We start from the raw sequence: 20,264 nt of genomic DNA, 5'->3' as shown, positions 1-20,264 counted from the left end.
AGAGAGAGAGAGAGAGAGAGAGAGAGAGAGAGAGAGAGAGAGAGAGAGAGAGAGAGATACTAATCTTAACAAAATAATGGGTCAAATAGTGATTGAGTACAGCGTCTAGAGTTGTTATGTTAAATGGATGGTGTAGGATCTTAAATTGAGCATATTCATAAAGTCGAATTGTAAAATTTTAGGACTGTTTGAATTAATCTTTTATTTATTTATTTATTTTTCTTGCTATTACCTACTTGATTGCAAAATCCATGAGATTTAACCGAAACCACTTGCTTAAATGGTTCCTGAAGTTTTTTCCATTCTAACATGAACTGGCTCATTATTTTATACATTGGTAATTAAGTCAAGTGAGTAGATTTAAATCTGACAAGCAAGGCATTTGGTTAGAACGGAGCCGGTTTTATTGAGGACGTTTGAAAACAGAAGAGATAATTCCTATTTTAAGATGTGCATTTTTTTTTTTGTTGTGGAATACCCAATATGAATTTCAGTTGATGCCACAGAAGCAGTTGCTGTCTGGGATACAATGGTTCAGCTGTGATAATAAAGCTGTGTCTACACATTTTACAACCAAGTAAAACCAACTGAGCCAGGCCTTTTACAGTGTTGATTTATATCACTTAATTCGGTTCCTTTGTATAACATTGCCTCATACTGTGCTTACTATATATTCTAATAGTAGGATATAGGCTACTGCTAGATGGCAAAACAGTTTTTTTTTTTTTAAGTTTCCAGTCTGCATGTACAGTGCTCTGGAGATTGAAGCGCATGATGTCCTTCTGTGCCCTTGCTAATGTCTGTCGCAGAGGCTTGCTGTGATTGGAGAAATCTGTGGCTGGCTCACTGCAGGACAAGCAGCTGGCCTGGCCGACCTTCAGTGGAGCAGCTGTTTGTGCAGCAATAAATGTCGGACAAAATATGTCTGAATCGCTGCAGGATTGAGGAAGTGACAAAAACAAGTAGAGATGGAATAGAAAAATAGCAACGCTTTAAAAAAAAAAAAAAAACAACACAAAACAAAACAGCAACCGTGGGGCTTCTCTAATATAACTGAGCAGTTCTTGTTGCACTTTTGCTGGCACAAACAGGGTAGGAGCAGTTGTTATTTTACCCATGGATGTGCACTCCTTCTAAGTCTGGCTCTGGCTACTTTGCTAATGTAGGACATCAACACAAAATACTTAACTCCTCTACTGAGATACAACATGTCATCAACAAGCTTGAATACACTCACTTTCCAACTGTGTTTTCTGGTCCTGGAACTCTGTGTCTTGATTTTTCGGTTACTCAAATAACAACTGAACAGTATTTAAGTATTTTAAGGTATGACAAAGACACCACATCAAAGATGTAAAATATAATAACAAGCTGAACTTGTGTTGCTTGTGGTGAGAGGATTTAGTATGACATGTTGAGATGTTGGCTCCTAGCATTGAAGTACAGGATTATTTTCATTTGAGTAAATACCATTTGGCCTAGAACACCTGAAAGGGGAGGAGTATCACATCTGAATTTACTATGTGTCTGTATTAATTGAAGATCCATCTCCTTATACGAGTGGGATATGAAACACTTTGCCATCAAGTGTTTCTAGGAAGGCTACTCAAGAGGTTGTGTACAGACTCGCCACAGTACTTACAAGAAAAGTAAATGTATGTGACTGATCTTTTCCCTCTTGCCTCTCCATCAGGTTCTTACTGTGGATTCATTCTACCTCCAGTGGTTGTCAGCTCCAGCAACAGACTCTTCCTGAGGTTTCAGTCAGATGGACGCTTGGCTGACCATGGATTCAGCGCAAAGTGGGAGGCAGTATATCCGGAGGACACTGAAGGTGTAGTGTAGTGCTTGCTTCATATACAGTACATATTTAAAAAGTCAGGATAGCAATTTTTGCATCATTTCATGTCCGTGGAAGTGTGCAGTTTGTTACAATAGAAAAGTACATTATTACCTTTTAGTGTGGTAAAATGAAGTTTTCTCAAGAGATTCAGATGTAATGCCCTGATAATCCAGTTCAGCAATATGAATACCTGAGGACAGCTGCACTATATAAAATTTCTTAGTGCTTTTTGTGAGTTTCTACAAAAGGCCTACAAAATGGAATACATGTAAGAACATTAATATTTTTGTTGTTGAAAGTGCATGTATGTATATTACATATTGTAAACATACATATATTGGTGGCCCAGTGGTTTAGGAAAAGAACTTGATACCAGCAGCAGTTGCTGATGCATAGTTCACCCCTAGTCTCTGTAAGTCGCTATATAACTGCAGGCAGCAAAAATACCTGTTTTCGCAGAAATCCAAGGATGTGGCGGCACCTTTCATGAGGAGGTGGGTGTGATCAAGTCCAAGAACTGGCCGAAGAACTACCAGGGAAACAGTTTGTGCTTGTGGACTGTCGAGGTACCTGCAGGGAAGAGGATTACTGTGAATTTCACCCATTTTGAGGTGGAGGAACCAGCTCCATTTACCAAGAAATGCTTTGATTACCTGGTCATTTACGATGAGGCAGAAAGTATTGCAGAGAAGTATGGTGAGTGGTCCTTTGAGCCGTAAGCAGTGTTGTTTGAAGACTTGGTCATATGAACCCATATTAAAAACTACTGCTAAACAAGTGTCTGTTATCAGCCCCCTATCAAAGTCATATCTGCTGAGCTTTCTTGGCCATTGTGACTGAAACTGACTTGCCCCATGCGAGGGAAGGTCCTTTTACTCATAACCATGTTCTACCATTGAAAAATAGCTTGTGAAAAGAAAAGAAAACGGTCAGTGAGACTTGCTTGAGCTGGATGTGTTCTCAGTTTAAATATAATCAAACTGATGTTACATTTTCATTTCCCCAGGTCCATATTGTGGAACTAAACTCCCACCAGCAATTACATCCAAGGGAAACAAGTTGGTGATGCGCTTCAACGCAGATTTCTTCACTGAAGCACAAGGATTCCGAGCCTACTGGACAACAGATCCCACAGTACCACCTCCTACAGAGGTCCCACCACAGCCTAACCCCTGGGATAACATTCTTATTGGTAATAACTCATTCTCACTGCGATTAGGAAAAACTGTAAACATCAAATGAGAACTAGGATATGGTTTTCATTAAAATAAAAAAATAAAAACAATTCAATAGTGTAACAAAAAAGGTACTAGATATAAGACCTGGGGTTACTGGGTCCATTGTATCAAGGCAAACATAATTGCTGTAGTTGATCAGTAATAAAAATAATGAACATATTTATTTATTTTAAATACATAATATGGTTTAAACTGTTAATGATACCTAGGCTTTAAACATGTGTATTTGTTTTACCTTTCATTAGTATTAAAACATGTTCACAGTTTCCTTACTGAAGAGATTATTCAAAAGTGAAATATGGCTTGCACCAACTCAAAAGAACAAATCAGTTTAGATTTGAGACAGAAACCTAAACTAATTGGCTTTATAGAGAAATCTACCATCCTAGGCCATTATCAATGCCAGGCTGTTAACTGCTGCAGAAACAAGTGGTTTCCCACCATCTTATCTAATTCATTTCATAAACAGAGCAACAGATCTCCAGGCAACTGCAGGGTAAATGTTTAAAGTCATCCATTCCAGCTGAACTTTGAAAGAGGCTTTATTTACAGTACATAAACACAGCCAATATGGGGTTCAGTACAAAGGATTTGACAGGGTGTTATATACTGAATGAGAAATTATCAACAGCCTCCTCAGGTGGGATGAATTTGACCCATTTTTTTGTTCATGCTATTGCTAATTGATTGCCCGGACTCCAGATTTTGTATCTTGTTAAAACTGTTGTATCTTACAATCTTGTTCAGTTCTAAACTAAAAAATGAAAGTTTGTTGTCTGTTGTAGTGCCAGTTTGTGTGGTGGTATTCACTACAGAGATGCATGGAAAAGCGTGATAAATGAAAACTTGTTTACCTTGTTAAATATATATATAACTTAAGCCATGAGTGGTGCATTTAAACTTATTAGCATAGGGTTGCTTCAGTAGTATGCTTCAAATGTTATGATTACACACCATCTCTTTAGGAAAGCGTACAGTTTTTACTTTATGCATCAACCAACAGGTAAAAACTTAGAGGTGATCTAAAAAATAGGAATTTGTTTCAAATATGTCCTATGCCCCTCTGTCTGCTTTTTTATAAACATTCCCCAAGCTTAGACTTACTGCATCGCTGCTAATGTGTGTCCAGTCATGTTTAACTAGGTAAATGTAATGTATAGAAAACCCATGATAAACTTGAAGGGTTTCATTGGAAAAAGGTTTAAACATTTTAACCTTCATCAGTCTTCTTATCTCTAAGATTTCTTTCCCGCTGCAATGTATCTGGAGGGCAAGGGGACTATGTGATTTACATGTATCAGAGCTTGAATGAAAGCATGTTATCTATTAATATGACGGTGACAGAAAGCGAATGAATCCTAGTCAACAATCTCCCTCCTGATTTGTGAGTGCGCTGTCTAACAGGAACAGTGTGCCCCGTACTGGATGGTTTGGCACATCATTCCAGGGTCAGTCGGAAGCCAGCCATCCAGGAAGGGGAGGAGTCACTGTGCCAGAAGTCATTGCCTTCATACAATAAGCAATGTGTCATAGATCAGAGGATACGTGAATGCGCTAGCTATTGAAGGGGACGTGACTAAGGGTATCAGGGGATGTGACGAAGCAATCTCTTCCTTTGTCATGGTTGCAAAAGACCTGTAAAGACCTGCAAAAGACGGACTAAAGTGAAAGTAAAACCGTGAGTGTTTGTTTTCGTTTGTTAGTCGCTATTTTTTTGTAATTATCAGACAGCTAACAACCAGGAGCGGTCGCTGTCAAGCCAGCATCCAACCGGGATCTCAAACACTGCACTAGTCACAAATAGCTGTGTATTCACCACCAGCACGGGAGCCCTGCAAAAGGTCGCCGTGCTGTGCCTGTACATTGCTGTTGTTTATTATTGTTTTGGGACTGAAACCCAGTATTATTTGGCTGTGCAAACTATACATTGCTGTGTAGTTGCCAGTGCTATTATTGAATGGTGCAAAACCGCATTCAGAAAAATAAAAGAACTGTTTGCGCTGTGAACTGTCTGTGTGTTGCTGTTTAAGCATTATATCACCATTACACCTGGGCACTACAAACCACACGTTCACAATGACACAGTGATATATTTCAATGTGTGGACTTCATTTATTAGCCCGTTATACCCTATGGATGTGCATCATCATCACTATTAAATCTGAGCCTGCAGCCTTTGGGTAAAACATAGCAGAACGATATGAAATGAGAAACTTTTAAGGTATTTAACAGGAAGATGGTTAAATCTTTTAATTGGCTTCCCCTTGATTGGAAAGTAGAGGGTATCCAGCTGTATCAGTTTCCTCCAGCAAAGCTAGTTAAAAAATACAGTTGAATCAAGCCTTAAACATAAAAGGCTGTGATTGTCACTCATTTTTTATTTAAATTTGGGAAAAGATCTGTCTATGTGTACTGTATAAATTATATCCGGTACAGAATTTCCATCTGGAAATCAGAGTGAAGGAAAACAATGAATGTTTTATATTGACTTAAGACAACCCTCTGAATTTATTTTAAAACTATTCATATTTATTTTCTAAATCATAGGTTGTTTAATATAAATACAATATTATCTTATTGTATATATTATAGATATTATATTATCTTTCTTTTCCAGACTGGCCAACAAATTGTGGAGAGCCCACCATTCCACCTCAGATCAATACACGTATTGTAAATGGAGAGCCTGCTAAACCAAACTCTTGGCCTTGGCAAGTTTCCATGCAGGTCTGTATCTAATACTTTTTAAAATAGTATTTCTATGATAGATAGAGTGCATCAAAAATAATTCAGTTTCATGTGGCCACACAGCATACAGGCACCAGACTGTGGGGAAACAGTGGGGTTCCAGTGGGTTACCATATACAGTATTGATTAAATATAGTTCTATGTAACAATGATAAGTGATATCCATCTCATGCTTTTGTGGCCAATTCTGTTTTAACACTAGAACTACCAAGGCGGTCAATTTGACTGTGCGGTTTTTAAATTTAATTTACTCTGCCTGTCTGGCAGATATGGGGTTTTATGTTTATGACCTTTCCTAAATATCTGTTTTTATTATCCTGACAAAGTATGAGATGTGGGGTTGCAAAAATAAGGGAGACAAACATACCTAGAACTACCAGACCGGTCAAATTGACAGCTACATAGTACTTATACAGTACAGTACAGTATTTTATTTTATTATTATTTTATTTATTAGTCAGGACTGTGCCGGTGATGTATTGAACTGTGATTAGATCAGTCTGCAACCCTTACATGAATGGCTTCTTGTAATCTAAGGTGTCTACTGTAATTCAATCAGCCTTTTGTAGTGTTTGCTGTCTGTCATGTGAGCAGGTATCTCCTGTGATCTATTTTTAGAATCACCCAGGTTACTATATATGTCAGAAGTTACCCAAAGGAATTCAGTCTTCCACAATTACACAATTAATGTGAAAATGAGTTGACAAAGACGTAAGACTGCTGAGCAATGCTTACATTTACAACAGAATGTATCTGAAAGTGAATCTGTAGACGAAAAAGTTGTTGCCAAAAATTGTTGAGTGATGAAACTGACTCTGGTGAAGAATGGGTTTGCGTAGGAGAAAATTTCAGTACCAGTGAAAGTGAGGACAGTTCCAACAAAGTGCCAGGACCATGTGAGCAAAGAGACCACCCCAGCACTCCTTTGGGAACACCTGGACACAGAATTGGACTAGCAAAGGGGTGTGGAAGAGGACATGGAAGAAGAAACGCTCTTGTGGTACCGTCTCCACCTGTACCAGCCGCTTCAACTGTATCAGCCCCTGCACCTGTACCAGCCACTTCTCACGTGGCACCCCATGCACCTGTACCAGCCACTTTGTTGGTATCAGCCCCAGCACCTGTACCAGCAGCTTCTCTAGCAGTAGCACTGGCACCTGAGGCAGCCCTTCCAGTAGTAACACCAGCACCACTGGGTATTCAAGACGTTGGTCGTGATGGCACTGTTTGAGACATTATAAATCCTTGTCTCCACACTGCAGGAAGAAGGGATCAACAAAATGTTTTGAAGGAGGTTTCAGGACCCACTCCATATGCAAAACACAACATCTTTGATGAGAACCAAAACAAAGGAACATATTGCATCATCACATCCCCTAAAATGCCCTTAGTCATGCCCCCTGCGATAGCTGGTTCAATCACGTCTCCTCCCATCCATGACTGACTGACGAAATTCAGATACTAACAAAATAATCTGTTATACAATGACATTAGAAATCCAGGTAGCAAAGGAGAAGCCATACTAATGGAGTATTTCAACTTCTCCCGTATAAAATGGGAAAACCCAATGGGGAGCACGACAGCCAAAATTGAAATGGTAGAAATGGTAAATGACTGCTTGCTAACGCAATTCGTCAGTGCATCGACTAGAGGGGAGGCACGCCTTTATTTAGTCTTTTCAAATAACGAAGACAGAATAACTAAAACAGAGGTCAGGGAACCATTGGCAAACTCAGATCACAACATGGTCTCATTTTAAGTGCTTTTTAAAACCCCAAAAGTAACGACTAAAACTAAGGTTTACAATTTTTAAAAAAGGCAAAATATAAAGGAGTAAAATAGAGAATAACAGAATTAGATTGGAGTAAAATAGAGAAAACATCCACAGAAAAAGGATGGCTATTTTAAAAAAATGTAGTATTAGAGGTACAGAACAATTGCATCCCAAAAGTAGACAAATCTAAAACAAAATGGCCAAAATGGTTTAATAGATCAATTTAAAAAAATTCTGAGAACAAAAGGCACTTTACAGAGTGTTTAAAAGGGACCAAGAACAAAGTACACAGAAAGAGCACTTGGAACCAGGGCTGTACCAAGGGGGGTGTGAGCAGTGCGGCCGCATAGGGCTCTGACCTGAGGGGGGCGTTGATTGGCTGACGAATAAGAAGTAAAATTAATTTTAAACTAAGCCTATTTTATTTCTCACCATAGTAAAGCTTTTTATGTTTAACGTTCCTGATGCTTGTTTTTCTTGTACTGTGTCTCCGTGTGCTCTCTGGCTAAACAGTAGCCTACTGAAATTGACAAGTGGCATTGGGAACAGAATTTGATGTGGCAACTAGTTTTTAAAGGGCGAGTGCATTTAATTTTTTTTTAAAGAATGTTATCATAGCATGTGTTGATTCAGTTATGACATTTCTAAAATAAACTAAGTAAAAACGAGTACAATAGGTGACCTTGTTTTGTTTTCTTTCCAAAACTGACAAACTAAACAACAGCACACAACAGGCACTGCCTTCCTCATCGATCCTGCGTTCCTAGCAAGATCTCTTGATTTGCTGAAAGCAATTGTGGAAGCTTATAATACAAAGCGAAAATTGTTTAATATCATATCAGTGTTTACAACCATGCAACACACCTGTTTTTATTAGGCTAGAATATAAAGCCTTCTGTTCTTTACTTTACTGCATACATTTTGTTTGGTTAATTGTTTATTTGTGACCTGCTATTTTGTCTGATTTTAATGTGATATCTGAGATGTCTGTATGGTCTTTATATGTTCTATTGTAAGAGCTTTGGAATACTATATTGTATGTAAAAAAGGGCACAAGTATAAGGCTAATATTGTCAGTTTATCTATGCTTTCATTTTTATTTGCGCCTTGCATTTTCATGATCTTTTTTTTACGGCTTAGGATGCAGCAATCATATTTATTCTATTGGACGTATGCTATTAGTGTGTATGCTATATTGTGGTCATTTTGAGGACTTGTCCTATTTGAAAGAACTGAAAGAGTTCCTTTAATATATTGTATTGTGACTGATTGCGCTGTGTCATTCATTCATGCGTGTGTCATTTTGAGAGATGTCTTACAGTGCTGATACCAAGCTTTCACTGTTTTGTGGACACAGAATATTCTCAAGTTTTAAATAATCATTGTCTAATCCTAAACATTTTTAAACCAGACATTTAGTGTATGTAAAATAGCTGTTTAAAGAAAATAAATTGAGACCAGTTAGGAGTGAATAGTGAGCTTGTTTTCCAAATGGTTTCATGTAGGTACATCCGGCATTAAAATTTTTGAAAATACAGCATTGCACCAAATATAGCCTTGTAGACAAACAATGTTTCTCAAGAGCAGGCAAGGATAGCCCTCCTAGTTTAGAGAGTGAGAGTCCTTTTCATTATTCTGGGCTGGGAACCTTCAAGAGAAAATCTACACAACAGAGACATTTTCCAGTTCAGCATCTTCTACTATTAATTGTAATTATTATACTGATCATTGGTAACCTAAAACTTAGTTCCAATCTTCACATAATATAATTCTTTACATGCAAATAAACATGTTCCCATCCAACTAACAGTATGATTTCTCAAGCTTGTAGGTCATTTATTTGCAAGTTCACTAACAATCCAACAGAGTTTCAGAAAGCTGAAATTGAACGCTTGTCTAATCTAGCCATTATATCCATTGAATTTGCATTGGCCAACTCTGAACTATGACCATGTCATCAATGATTGCATCACTGAAGGCAAGAAAAGTCTATTCGTAGGCTCTAGGTTTAGTTTCTACTGGTGAATTCCACTGGACATTTACATAAAGATTTTGAACCCTTTTTTAATTTATTTTTTTATTCGCTGACTGCAAGTTCTGGGGGTGGCAAGGGGCTGCTGGTTTTATATCTGTTTCTATCCAGTTTTAAATAACATTAGCATAACAGAGGGATAAAGGGACTAGGAGCTCTTAAAATAAACAAATCCCCTGGGCCGGATGAGATCCTCCCAGAAATACTCAAAGAAATGAAAGAGGATATTTACAAACCGGCGCCAACCAAGATCATGCAACAGTCTCTTGAGACAGGGGTTGTACGAACAGACTGGAGAATTGCAAAGGTAGTCCAGCATAAAAGATTAATTCTCAAACTGAACTCAGTAGGGATTCAAGGAAATACATGCAGATGAATTAGGGAGTGGTTAAAATGTAGAAAACAGAAAGTACTGATTAGAGGAAAAATCTCAGAATGGAGTGTGGTAACCAGTGGAGTACCACGGGGATCAGTATTGGGTCCTCTGCTCTGCAAACACTGTTGCAGCAGCAAAGGATATTCAAAATTATCTAGGCAGCATTCAGAACTGGGCAGACACATGGCAAATTACATTTAATATAGAGACGTGTAAGGTACTGCATGCAGGCAATATAAATGTGCATTTTAAATACCATATGGGAGTAGGGTGACCAGACGTCTCGATTAAAATTGAGGTACTGTCGGGACGCCATTTGTCCCAATTTTTAGAGTAAACGTTGAAAACCCAGGCAAAAAATGTGATTTTTTAAAATTTTCTCGTTAGGCAATTTCTTATATGTGGATGCTGTGCTGTCTTGCGGTGCAACAGTATACTGGTTTAGGGTGTGTTGTTTGAGTGAGTTGCTTGCATTGCATCTAATCTGCTATCCAATCACGTTAACCTGCAATCATATGAGGCGGTATTCTTCATGTGTTTTACTTGGTGCATCTGGTTTTGCTGGCAAAGTGTCGTGGTGGCTGGTGTTGACGAGCAAAAAAGACAGTGCTAATACCGAAAGCAGTGGGAAAAAATAACTGGATTCAATCATACAACTGTGTTAGAAAGGCATTTTGTAAATTGTGTAAAAAAAAAAGAGCATTGCATCACACAGCAACGAGTTGGATTATTATTTATTATATTATTATTATTATTATTATTATTATTATTATTTATTGTGACTGAATTGAGGCTTGCACGAGTAATCACAGCTCAAAAGTAAAAATGGATTTCAGCATGAGCTGCAAGGAGTTCTACAGTTATGTCATTTGTAAAAAGGATGTTATGTGCATGGCCAAGTCATCCAGTTGTGGTACTCGCTTCCTTACTAAAACAGAGTGCTGTCGTTTGTTAAAAGGCATGCAACATCTCCCAACAGTTGCTGCCGACATTGTCTGTCTGGTGTAGACTTGCCCACACATTGAGACTGCACATTTGCATCCACTGAATTGGTTGGAAGTGTAAGGCAAAGCTTTGCCAAGTTGTACAGATGTGGAACTCAATTAGAAACAGTCACAGAACTCGGCTACCCAAAGGCATCTGGCATTCTTTAATAAAGTCAATATATGCAGCACATTCGTTGTCATGTTATTTGTCCTATCCTGGAATTTATTTTATTAGTACCGAGTCAAAATAAAGAAAATGTGCCTATTCGGGTCTAAAATTCTAACTGCGTTTAAAAAGTAAACAGCAGGTTGTTTGAACCGAGGTAGCTGTGCTTAAAGTGTACCTGTCGTGCTGATTTAACTTGGCTCCAACCGACACAGGAATACTTTTTTGACTTTCCAGTTTGTTTTCTGAAAGCTGTTGTTTGTTTTACATTCTGTTCAGCAGCCTCTGTGGTAGCCTTTTGTTTAATGTGTGATTCTGAAACTAAATAGCAATCGATCGTATTTTCTTTAGCTAAGTCACATTACAAGATGTGCAATACAATTACCTTCATCTGCATGTACAGTTTCTATGGGAAATGCTTTGAAATGATCCTCAGCCAAAAAATACTTTGCTTGTTTTGCTTTGTTGTCCATTTTTGATATTTTACGTCTAATGCTGAAAACTATATTTTAGCAACCTAAATCAAAACAATACCGCACTGACTTTGTCCCACCTGCTACATACAGTACAGCAGGTAATAGAAAAACCAGTGCAGACACACTGATGGGCTGATTAAAACATTGTTGTCGTCTGAACAGTAAACCGCTTTGGAGTTTGTTTTTTTTTTAATTATATTTCTCTACGTTTTTGTTTTTGCCGAAGTGCAATGCACACAGGAAGGTCTACAGCCTGCCTACAGTAGAAAGATATGTAGTTTGCAGCTATTAATTAAAACAGGTTTCTTTCATCCCCGCACCAACTGAAAGTGTCCCAATTTTTCACTTTTGCTATCTGGGATATACTGAAATTGAAGGAATCTATGAAAAAGACCTAGGCGTTTATGTTGACTCAGAAATGTCTTCATCTAGACAGTGTGGGGAAGCTATAAAAAAGGCCAACAAAATGCTCGGTTATATCGTGAAAAGTGTTGAATTTAAATTAAGGGAAGTAATGCTAAAACTGTACAATGCATTAGTAAGACTTCATCTAGAATATTGTGTTCAGTTCTGGTCACCTCGCTACAAAAAGGATATTGCTGTAGAAAGAGTGCAAATAAGAGCGACCAGAATTATTTCAGGTTTAGAAGGCATGTCATATGCAGACTAAATAATGTATTCAGTCTTGAACAAAGACTATGGGGTGATCTGAATGAAGAATTCAAAATTCTAAAAGGCATTGACAATGTCGACACAGTGGACTTTTTCGAACTGAAAAAAGAAACACGGACCAGGGGTCACAAATGGAGATTAGATAAAGGGGCATTCAGAACAGAAAATAGGAGGCACTTTTTTTACAGAGAATTGTGGGAGTCTGGAACCAACTGCCCAGTAATGTTGTTGAAGCTGACACCCTGGGATCCAAGAAGCTGCTTGATGAGATTTTGAAATCAATAAGCACTAACAACCAAACGAGCAAGATGGGCCGAATGGCCTCTTATCGTTTGTAAACTTTCTTATATTCTTATGTCTAAGCTAGACTCTAGGTGGCGTCAACCCTATTTTAAGGAACTGAATCTTTAAATACCTACAGCAAACAGAAAACATTAGGCATCCGAAAAGAAGGACACACACATTTTTGAGAGATTAGATTCAATCAAAATACACTGATCAATATACCCATCATTTCCCTGTTCAATGGCTTTATTTAATAGTTTCAGGATTCAGTAAAACAACTTCCCAGCATGAGCTGAAGGTCTTGATTTCATACACATGTATAGTATAACACCCTCTGGAAAAATGAACTGAACATATGTTATTTTATGTTATTGCAGGTGTGGCCAGCAAGTCGCAATGAGACTGTTTTCTTCCATACTTGTGGTGGAACTCTCATTCATAAGAACTGGGTCCTCACAGCAGCACATTGTTTCATCAAGTAAGCAACTCTTGTTTCTTCTGTGAACTGGATGGCTGCAGGGGTGACATCAGACCAGGAACAGAAACCACAACAAGGAATGGCGGGGCAAACTGAGACGCTACGGCGCTCAGCTTTTTCTGAAATAAGTAAATCAAAAGGTTTTAAACAAAACAAAACACTCAAACAAAATGGCGCGTTGGCAAAGCAAACAAACAGTAACAAGTAGTGTTGTGCTGGTGCAAAGCCAGCACCTCTAGCAATTGTTATCTTTTTCTTTTAAATAATTTTACCTGATGTCCCCACTCTTGTTCTCTACTGTGAACACTCTTCTCAATGAGCCCGGAGTGGGTCCTTTTAGATTCTGTGGCTGAAGTCTTAATTACCTATTAATCAAACAATTACCTTAAGGCTACAGCCACATTCGTTTAGTCCACATATCATCTAATGCTGGTTTACAATCTAGGGAAATTATGCCGGTTACCGGCCATTGGTGTGAAAACAGCCTCTGAAATTATTGGTAAAAAAAAATACTCTCCTCCTTTGATGTCGTGCCAGTGCAGTGTTTGGCTGTTCCGTGAATCCTCCCTCAGATGTGGGAAATCAGTCTGCTTTCATTCCCAAATGTCATTTTATCTCAAAACTTTTACTGTAAATGGGAAAGTTCAACCTAATGTATATGGCAAATAAAAAAATACAAAATATATGTATTCAGGGACTAATTTTTTTCTCAGTGGAAGGATACAAATGGCAAACAGAATTGTCTTACGGCACACCCTGTCATCGGTTATTTCTTACATAACGACGGGTGGTTTTTTCCGTATATATAAACACCTACAATAATAATAAAAATATATATATTCAAAGGGGTGAGACACAACCTCTTAATTCAAAGTGTAAAAAAAAAAAAACTTCAAACTTTCTTTAAAGACCTTCTTTATTTACAACAAGGTTTTTTGAAAAAAAAAAAAAAAAAAAATACACTGAATAAAATTCCTGCCTTCAGCACCCCTGGGGTGTAAACCACTAACAGTCTGCTGTGACTCTGCAGCTATGCCAACGAGCTCCACCGTTGGCAGATGTGCCTGGGCAAACACAACCTGACTTATGAAGAGCCGGGTGAGCAGTGCTTCGCTGTGCTGGGGATCTATCGGCACGAGAGCTTCCAGTACCCACAGGTGCCCTCAGTGGAGTTCGACATTGCTCTGGTCAGGCTGGATGGAGAGGTGATAGCCAACCCCCACATCAACTTCGCCTGCCTTCCACCCGCAGACGAGCTGCAGCTCCCAGGCAAGAAGTGCTATGCAACAGGCTGGGGGGATGAGACAGGTAAGGCGCTCCTAACTTCCCAAGCATTCAGCCTTTGTCTCATCTTCTCCTGGTTGCGTTCCCTTGAGGGCACTGAAATGGCTGCTGTCCGAAAATTGTCAAGAACACCTATATAATGAGCCAACAGGTTGTTTACTCAAACTGAGATTTTACAGCACATTAAACATGGTCTACATCTAATATGAAATGCTCAGATCACTTACAGAATAGACTTGCCTGCAATCAGAAATTTGTGGCAATGCCTCGACTTATTGGAGAATTAAGAGACCAGGGTTCCAGGCTTAAGTGACGAAGGGCGTAGTATACATTTTGTTGTATTAACTGCATTACAAAAGTATTCCTTATCAGTGGATGAGACTAATAAGGAATGGGAGCCATGGACCATGTACCTCAGCAGCTCCAGGATAATGGCATTCCACTCATCATGTATATGCCTGAAGCTCCCTCTGTTGTTGCAAGACCCAAATGACATATTAAAACAAATGCTGAAGTTAGCCTAGAAATGAGAAAAATACAAATTCAAAAGAATACCATTTACTGTTTAAAACGTTTAAGTCTTTCCCTGTATTTGACTACATCTGTGATCAGAGCAGTTCTAAGAACATGGGCATAAATCTGATTATTCACCCCCCTAACTGAGGAATTGTGAAGTGATTACCCCCCTCCATACACAAATCAGGGATTCCATTTGTGTAAAAAAATTATGAAGTTCAAATTTTTGTGTCCATTACCCTACAGTGTCCATTACCCTACAACTAGGGAAATATGAAAAAGTGTTGAACTACTCTGAGCAGAAAATTCTTTGCCCTGAATATTTTACTCAAACTGAATATTTGAGTAAATATTCAAATATTAAAAAATAATAGAAGTTTTCATTTTCAGTTGTTATTCTTCCTGTTGTTTCAGGTAACTCCCAAGCTCCAAAAGTTGCAGAGTCCCTCAATCAAGTTGCCCTCCCAATTGTTCCCTACGAGACATGCAAAAGGATTGACTACTGGTGGTTCCAGGTGAAAACGTCCATGATTTGTGGTGGCTATACGCGTCCTGATGAGTTGAAGTCAGTTTGCCAGGTAACAAAGAGCCAGTATTTATACAGTAAATGGGGTAGGGTGGGGTGGAGGTTGAGATATGTGGTGGTGACCCACGCTGCAAAATTGTTAAATTGCTTGCTATTTCACAGGGAGACTCTGGAGGGCCCCTTGTTTGCCAGTCCACAATCAATAACTCCCTATGGGAAGTTCATGGCATTACCAGCTTCGGACCCATTGGTTGCATTATGGACAAGAAGCCCAGTGTCTTCACTCGCACCTCTGCATACATCCCTTGGATAGAACAAGTTATCAAGAAGAACATCTATGACTTAAACAGTATGTGCTTCCTGGATGTACTACTATTTTGTGGCTTTGTTCATAAACATGATATGAAAGGGACTTGAAAATCTAACTGGTCTTTATTCAAACAGAGCTCAATAATTCTGTTGTGTAGATTAAATATAGCCCCCAACAATGGCTATGAAAACCAACAATTCTTAACAGTCCCTGAAAGCCTCTTTAGTTTATTTTTAAATTGACAGTGGCATTACTTTTACAATGCTGATATTTTCTTTATTATATGTTGAAATCATAAATACCAAATTTGAACATTTTGATGAAACAGGCTCTGCACTGTTTGCTTGAGCATAAATTGAAAAAAAAAATAGTGACAGTTTTAGCTAGGACTGAAGAATGTGTTCAGTATACTCTTGTTAAAGCTTCTGGTATTATCATAGCCCCGTCACCAATTTTTAAAAGTAATTTCAGACATTGACATTCGTGACAGTTACTCCTGCCCAGAAAGTATAAATGGAGTAATTACCGAGGCTCCAGACAGGATCAAACTTTATGGGAAATCTAGTGTTTTCTCAACTATTCTAAAAGGTTAATGCCTTTCTACTTATGTTTCAGTTCAGTAAAAAAGTTTGATTTTTTTCCTGTTCTCCTTGCTGAAAAAGCCAAACATACAATACAGTAAAGATGTATTTTTGTCAAATTCAGGATTGAAATGAAGAAGGAAGTGGTTGGAATTATCTAGCACTTAAAAATGCATTTGTAATATTTCTTCCATGTTTTTAATTGATTGTATGCTGCTTCTTTTTTTTTCTCAAAGCCTCTGGCTGTGGTGGAGCAAAGGAACTGTTGGGCACAGGAGGAACGTTTTCCTCCATGCGGTATCCGCTCAGTTATAGAAACAATGGCGTCTGTGTGTGGAATTTGAGAGCCCCAGCAGGGGAAGTTGTCCATCTGCATTTTCAGAGCTTCTCTCTGGAAGACAGCTTGAATTGTGTCAATGACCAAGTCACCCTCTCAGATGAAATAAGCAACATAGGTACAGGGTATTTTATAACTTTCGATACAAGCAGTTATGCAGCTATTTCACACATGGTAGAGTTCAGAGTGTTTTTTAGGCCCAGTCCTCCTCTGGGTTTTGGTGAGCGCCTGCACTTGTTAACAAGCGTAAGGACTTGCACAATACAGGCAAGACTACAGGTTCACTTTTAAATCAGGCAAAGAAACATATGGCACTGTGGTGTCTGTGTGTTGAAGAAAGTTCCCCATGTTTTTGTTTTATTTTCCATCCAGAACATTAGCATGTTAGCAACACTACAAAACATTTTTGTTTTGGAATAACAAGTGTGTGAGAATGTGTTACCTCTCTATCATTTACCTCTATTTTGTGTTCATTTAAACCCTTAACACTGTTCTTATTTTAAACAACTTCCTGCAGCATTTACTGATAATTGAAATTATAATAACAACAATTGTTTTATCAATTGAAAATTAGCTACAAAATACATTGCAAATCCCTGTCATCAACACGTTTCTCAAATTGTATTATCAAACTTTAATTTAGAACCGTTTTATAGATAGAAATATTTACTGATAAACTCTAGATATGACATCTCATTTCATACATTAATACTGTAGTATTTATAGATTAATATGTGGCATGCCACCTAGTGTTCGTCACACTTGTAAAATGTCACAGATAGTGTCTTTTGACTTTTCCTGTCACACTTAACCACTTCCTGTTTCGTAATGGTCTTTAATGGTAATACATTGGCACTACTGAATGTAAATGTGTTGAGATACCAGTTTGACTGGTGGTAAGGGTTGGGGGAGAACAGAGTGGTTTGGATAATTGGGGTTCAAATGAAATTAATGTTATTTGTTTTTTCTAGGGATCCACTGCAGTAAAACAACACCTTCAGATGTAGTAAGCATCGGCAACACTATGACAGTCCATTTTACCTCGAACGCCAAGACTGTGGATATTGGTTTCTTAGCTACGTGGAAAGCAATAGATCCGTCGGTTGTTCCCAGTAAGACACACTCCCAATTCATTAGTTGCTGGTTGACAGAGCAGCATTCCTTTTGTAGGCTTCAGTGTAAATTACATTAATCACTTAACAACTCCAACACCAAGGGGTGCATGATGCAAGCCCATCACAAAACATGGAAGAGATATAGTTTATGACATTATAGTACATATATTTTATTATTGGAGTCCATTCCATAAAAAAAAACATAATAAGGAAGAGAAGAGTTGCCATCCACTAGGATTTTTACAATCTGTTATGTTTTCATAACTTCTGGCTTTTGGTTTCAGAATCATCAGTCAAATTTCTAGTTTCTTACAAAAAATTACAAAACAAATGCTATGATAATAAAGATGTTTTCTAATATCTGTTTTATATATTCATATGTTTTTGCAACATCAGTGTTTCCTGAAGGAGATCCCAGCAAATAAGTTATGTCACAGTCGACCGTCACTTTGGCACATTGATCCAAAAGGTTAACATAAAACTTATGAAGGAGAAGAGACACACACCTTATCTTTCTGCAGGTATTGCTGGCTGTGGAGGTCATTTTACCAGTGAACAAGGAGAGCTTGTGTCACCAGGCTGGCCCAATGGCACTTACCCCCCACAGAAGCTCTGTACATGGCACATTACAGTGGGACCTAGCAAGACAATTCACATAAAGTTCACACACTTTGAGCTTCAAGGTGTAAACCTATTTGGTAGCTGTGTGGATTATGTGGATGTGTATGATGGAGACCATGCAAATGCTACTAAATTAGGTAAGTGTTCATTTTATTCTGAAATAGTGATAACGGAAACAGATTCTGTGGCTTCTGCTAACTTAGATTTCTGTCAGGATTAATTCATTAATTTATGTTATCTTGCTTTCAATGCTCTTTAAGCCTGATATCTGTTATTAGCTGCTGTCTAAATTGTTATTTCAGGTTTTTCACTCCATCTTATTCATATGATTCTGTATGATACACACATCTACAATGTTTAGAATTCACATCCTAGCCTTGTATCTAATTTATTATGCCTGTGTTTAATGTATTTGCATTTTTTACTGTTTGTATTTAATGTACTATGCCCTGTATATCACTCTATTTAATGTAATAAAGTGAAATCCCAGGGGAAAAAACCTTTAGGTTGGCAAAAAGTCTGTCACTACATCATCTGTTTGAAAAACAAGTACGTAACAACCTACAGTGATTTTCAAGCCTGGACCTTAACATCTGGGAAGATTATGATGAATCAACACCTTTTTTTCCCCATTAAGGTCGGTTTTGTGGACTTTTGGCCCCACCTGTACTGACGACAACAGGAAACAAAGTGGTGATTCGATTCTACAGTGGCAGTGAATATGTGGAGAAAGGTTTCCGTGGATACTGGACAACTGATCTTTTTGTTTTTCCAACCTTGCTACCCAAACCCTCTAATCCCTGGGACAATGTTTCTATCAGTAAGTAAATAATGACGCATGAAGACAGTAGGGATGTGAGTGTGTGACATAATGATAATTCAAATGGACAATACAAAATACAAAGTGCCTGAAGCTGTCCTGTGCATTTTTTCTAATTATCTATTCAAATACTTGGCAAAAAAGAACAGTCACATCCTTGTCTCATTTGAATAATTTATTGCAACTGACACGTTACTCTTAATTTCTTTTCTGATGATAATAAACATGTGTGATAAAGCAAACATCACTAAACAAAACCATAAACCTACTATTGACTGGCATATATTGATTTTGTATCTGTGTGTGAATAGGCTGACTGTAGGGTGAAGTCAGGCCAGAAAGGAGTACACACACAGAAAAGCAGTACTGGGGAAACGCTGTGGCGCTCAGTGAGTTTATTAACACAGAAAATAAAAGGTTGCACAGAACAGCACACGGCACTTGACGCCAAAATAAACAGACAAACAAAACAAATAGACAGTAACACACAGGGACGAACACTAAACAAACAAGCACCATGCTGGTCCTCCAGCATGATGTAGCAATTGATTTTATTTAATTTAACTATTTATACCTCTTCACTCTCTCCCGTTCCTTCATCCTGAACACAGAGTGAGTGAAATATGCATCTATATGTACTGTTGTGCCAGTATTCAATTTCTAATTAATTATTTACTTGAATCCCAGCACGTGAATTAATTTGTACAATCCTGTGCTCACATACTATTAAATACTTTAAATGCACGTGAAGTAGAAGTGCAATCTATACACCAACACTAACACGCCACACATAACATGCAATACTGTGTTGTTATTATTATTTCTTTATTTAGCAGTCACCTTATCCAAGTTGACTTACAGAGCCTAGGGTGTGAAAGATGGAGCACAAGGAGTTTAAGTGGCTCAAGGTAACACAGCGAGTGCCAGGATTTGAACCGGGGACCTCCTGGTTACGTGCCCTTGTCTTTAACCACCAGACCACACAGCCTCCTATTTCAGACAAAGCTATCTCAGATAAAGCTCTAAAAGACTATGTTGACTATAGGCTGGATCACAAATGGGTTTGCTGTAAAGAGGTAT

At 38.2% G+C, this 20,264-nt stretch overlaps 1 protein-coding gene across 1 annotated transcript in view; it reads left to right on the top strand.

The window, feature by feature from the left end:
* zgc:154142 (uncharacterized protein LOC555481 homolog) overlaps positions 1-20,264 on the top strand; it is a 32,618-nt gene that overhangs the window by 9,201 nt on the left and 3,153 nt on the right. Inside the window, exons 10-21 of the mRNA XM_041263030.1 lie at positions 1,694-1,834; positions 2,303-2,539; positions 2,850-3,035; positions 5,699-5,808; positions 12,974-13,074; positions 14,105-14,382; positions 15,289-15,452; positions 15,563-15,749; positions 16,528-16,746; positions 17,600-17,740; positions 18,265-18,501; positions 19,002-19,184. Coding sequence (XP_041118964.1) covers positions 1,694-1,834; positions 2,303-2,539; positions 2,850-3,035; positions 5,699-5,808; positions 12,974-13,074; positions 14,105-14,382; positions 15,289-15,452; positions 15,563-15,749; positions 16,528-16,746; positions 17,600-17,740; positions 18,265-18,501; positions 19,002-19,184 — 2,184 coding nt within the window. The remainder of the gene's footprint in view (positions 1-1,693; positions 1,835-2,302; positions 2,540-2,849; positions 3,036-5,698; positions 5,809-12,973; positions 13,075-14,104; positions 14,383-15,288; positions 15,453-15,562; positions 15,750-16,527; positions 16,747-17,599; positions 17,741-18,264; positions 18,502-19,001; positions 19,185-20,264) is intronic.

This window comes from Polyodon spathula, chromosome 1 (genome assembly GCF_017654505.1).
Source record: "Polyodon spathula isolate WHYD16114869_AA chromosome 1, ASM1765450v1, whole genome shotgun sequence".
NCBI lineage: Eukaryota > Metazoa > Chordata > Actinopteri > Acipenseriformes > Polyodontidae > Polyodon > Polyodon spathula.
This window is presented reverse-complemented; position numbering and strand designations above follow the sequence as displayed.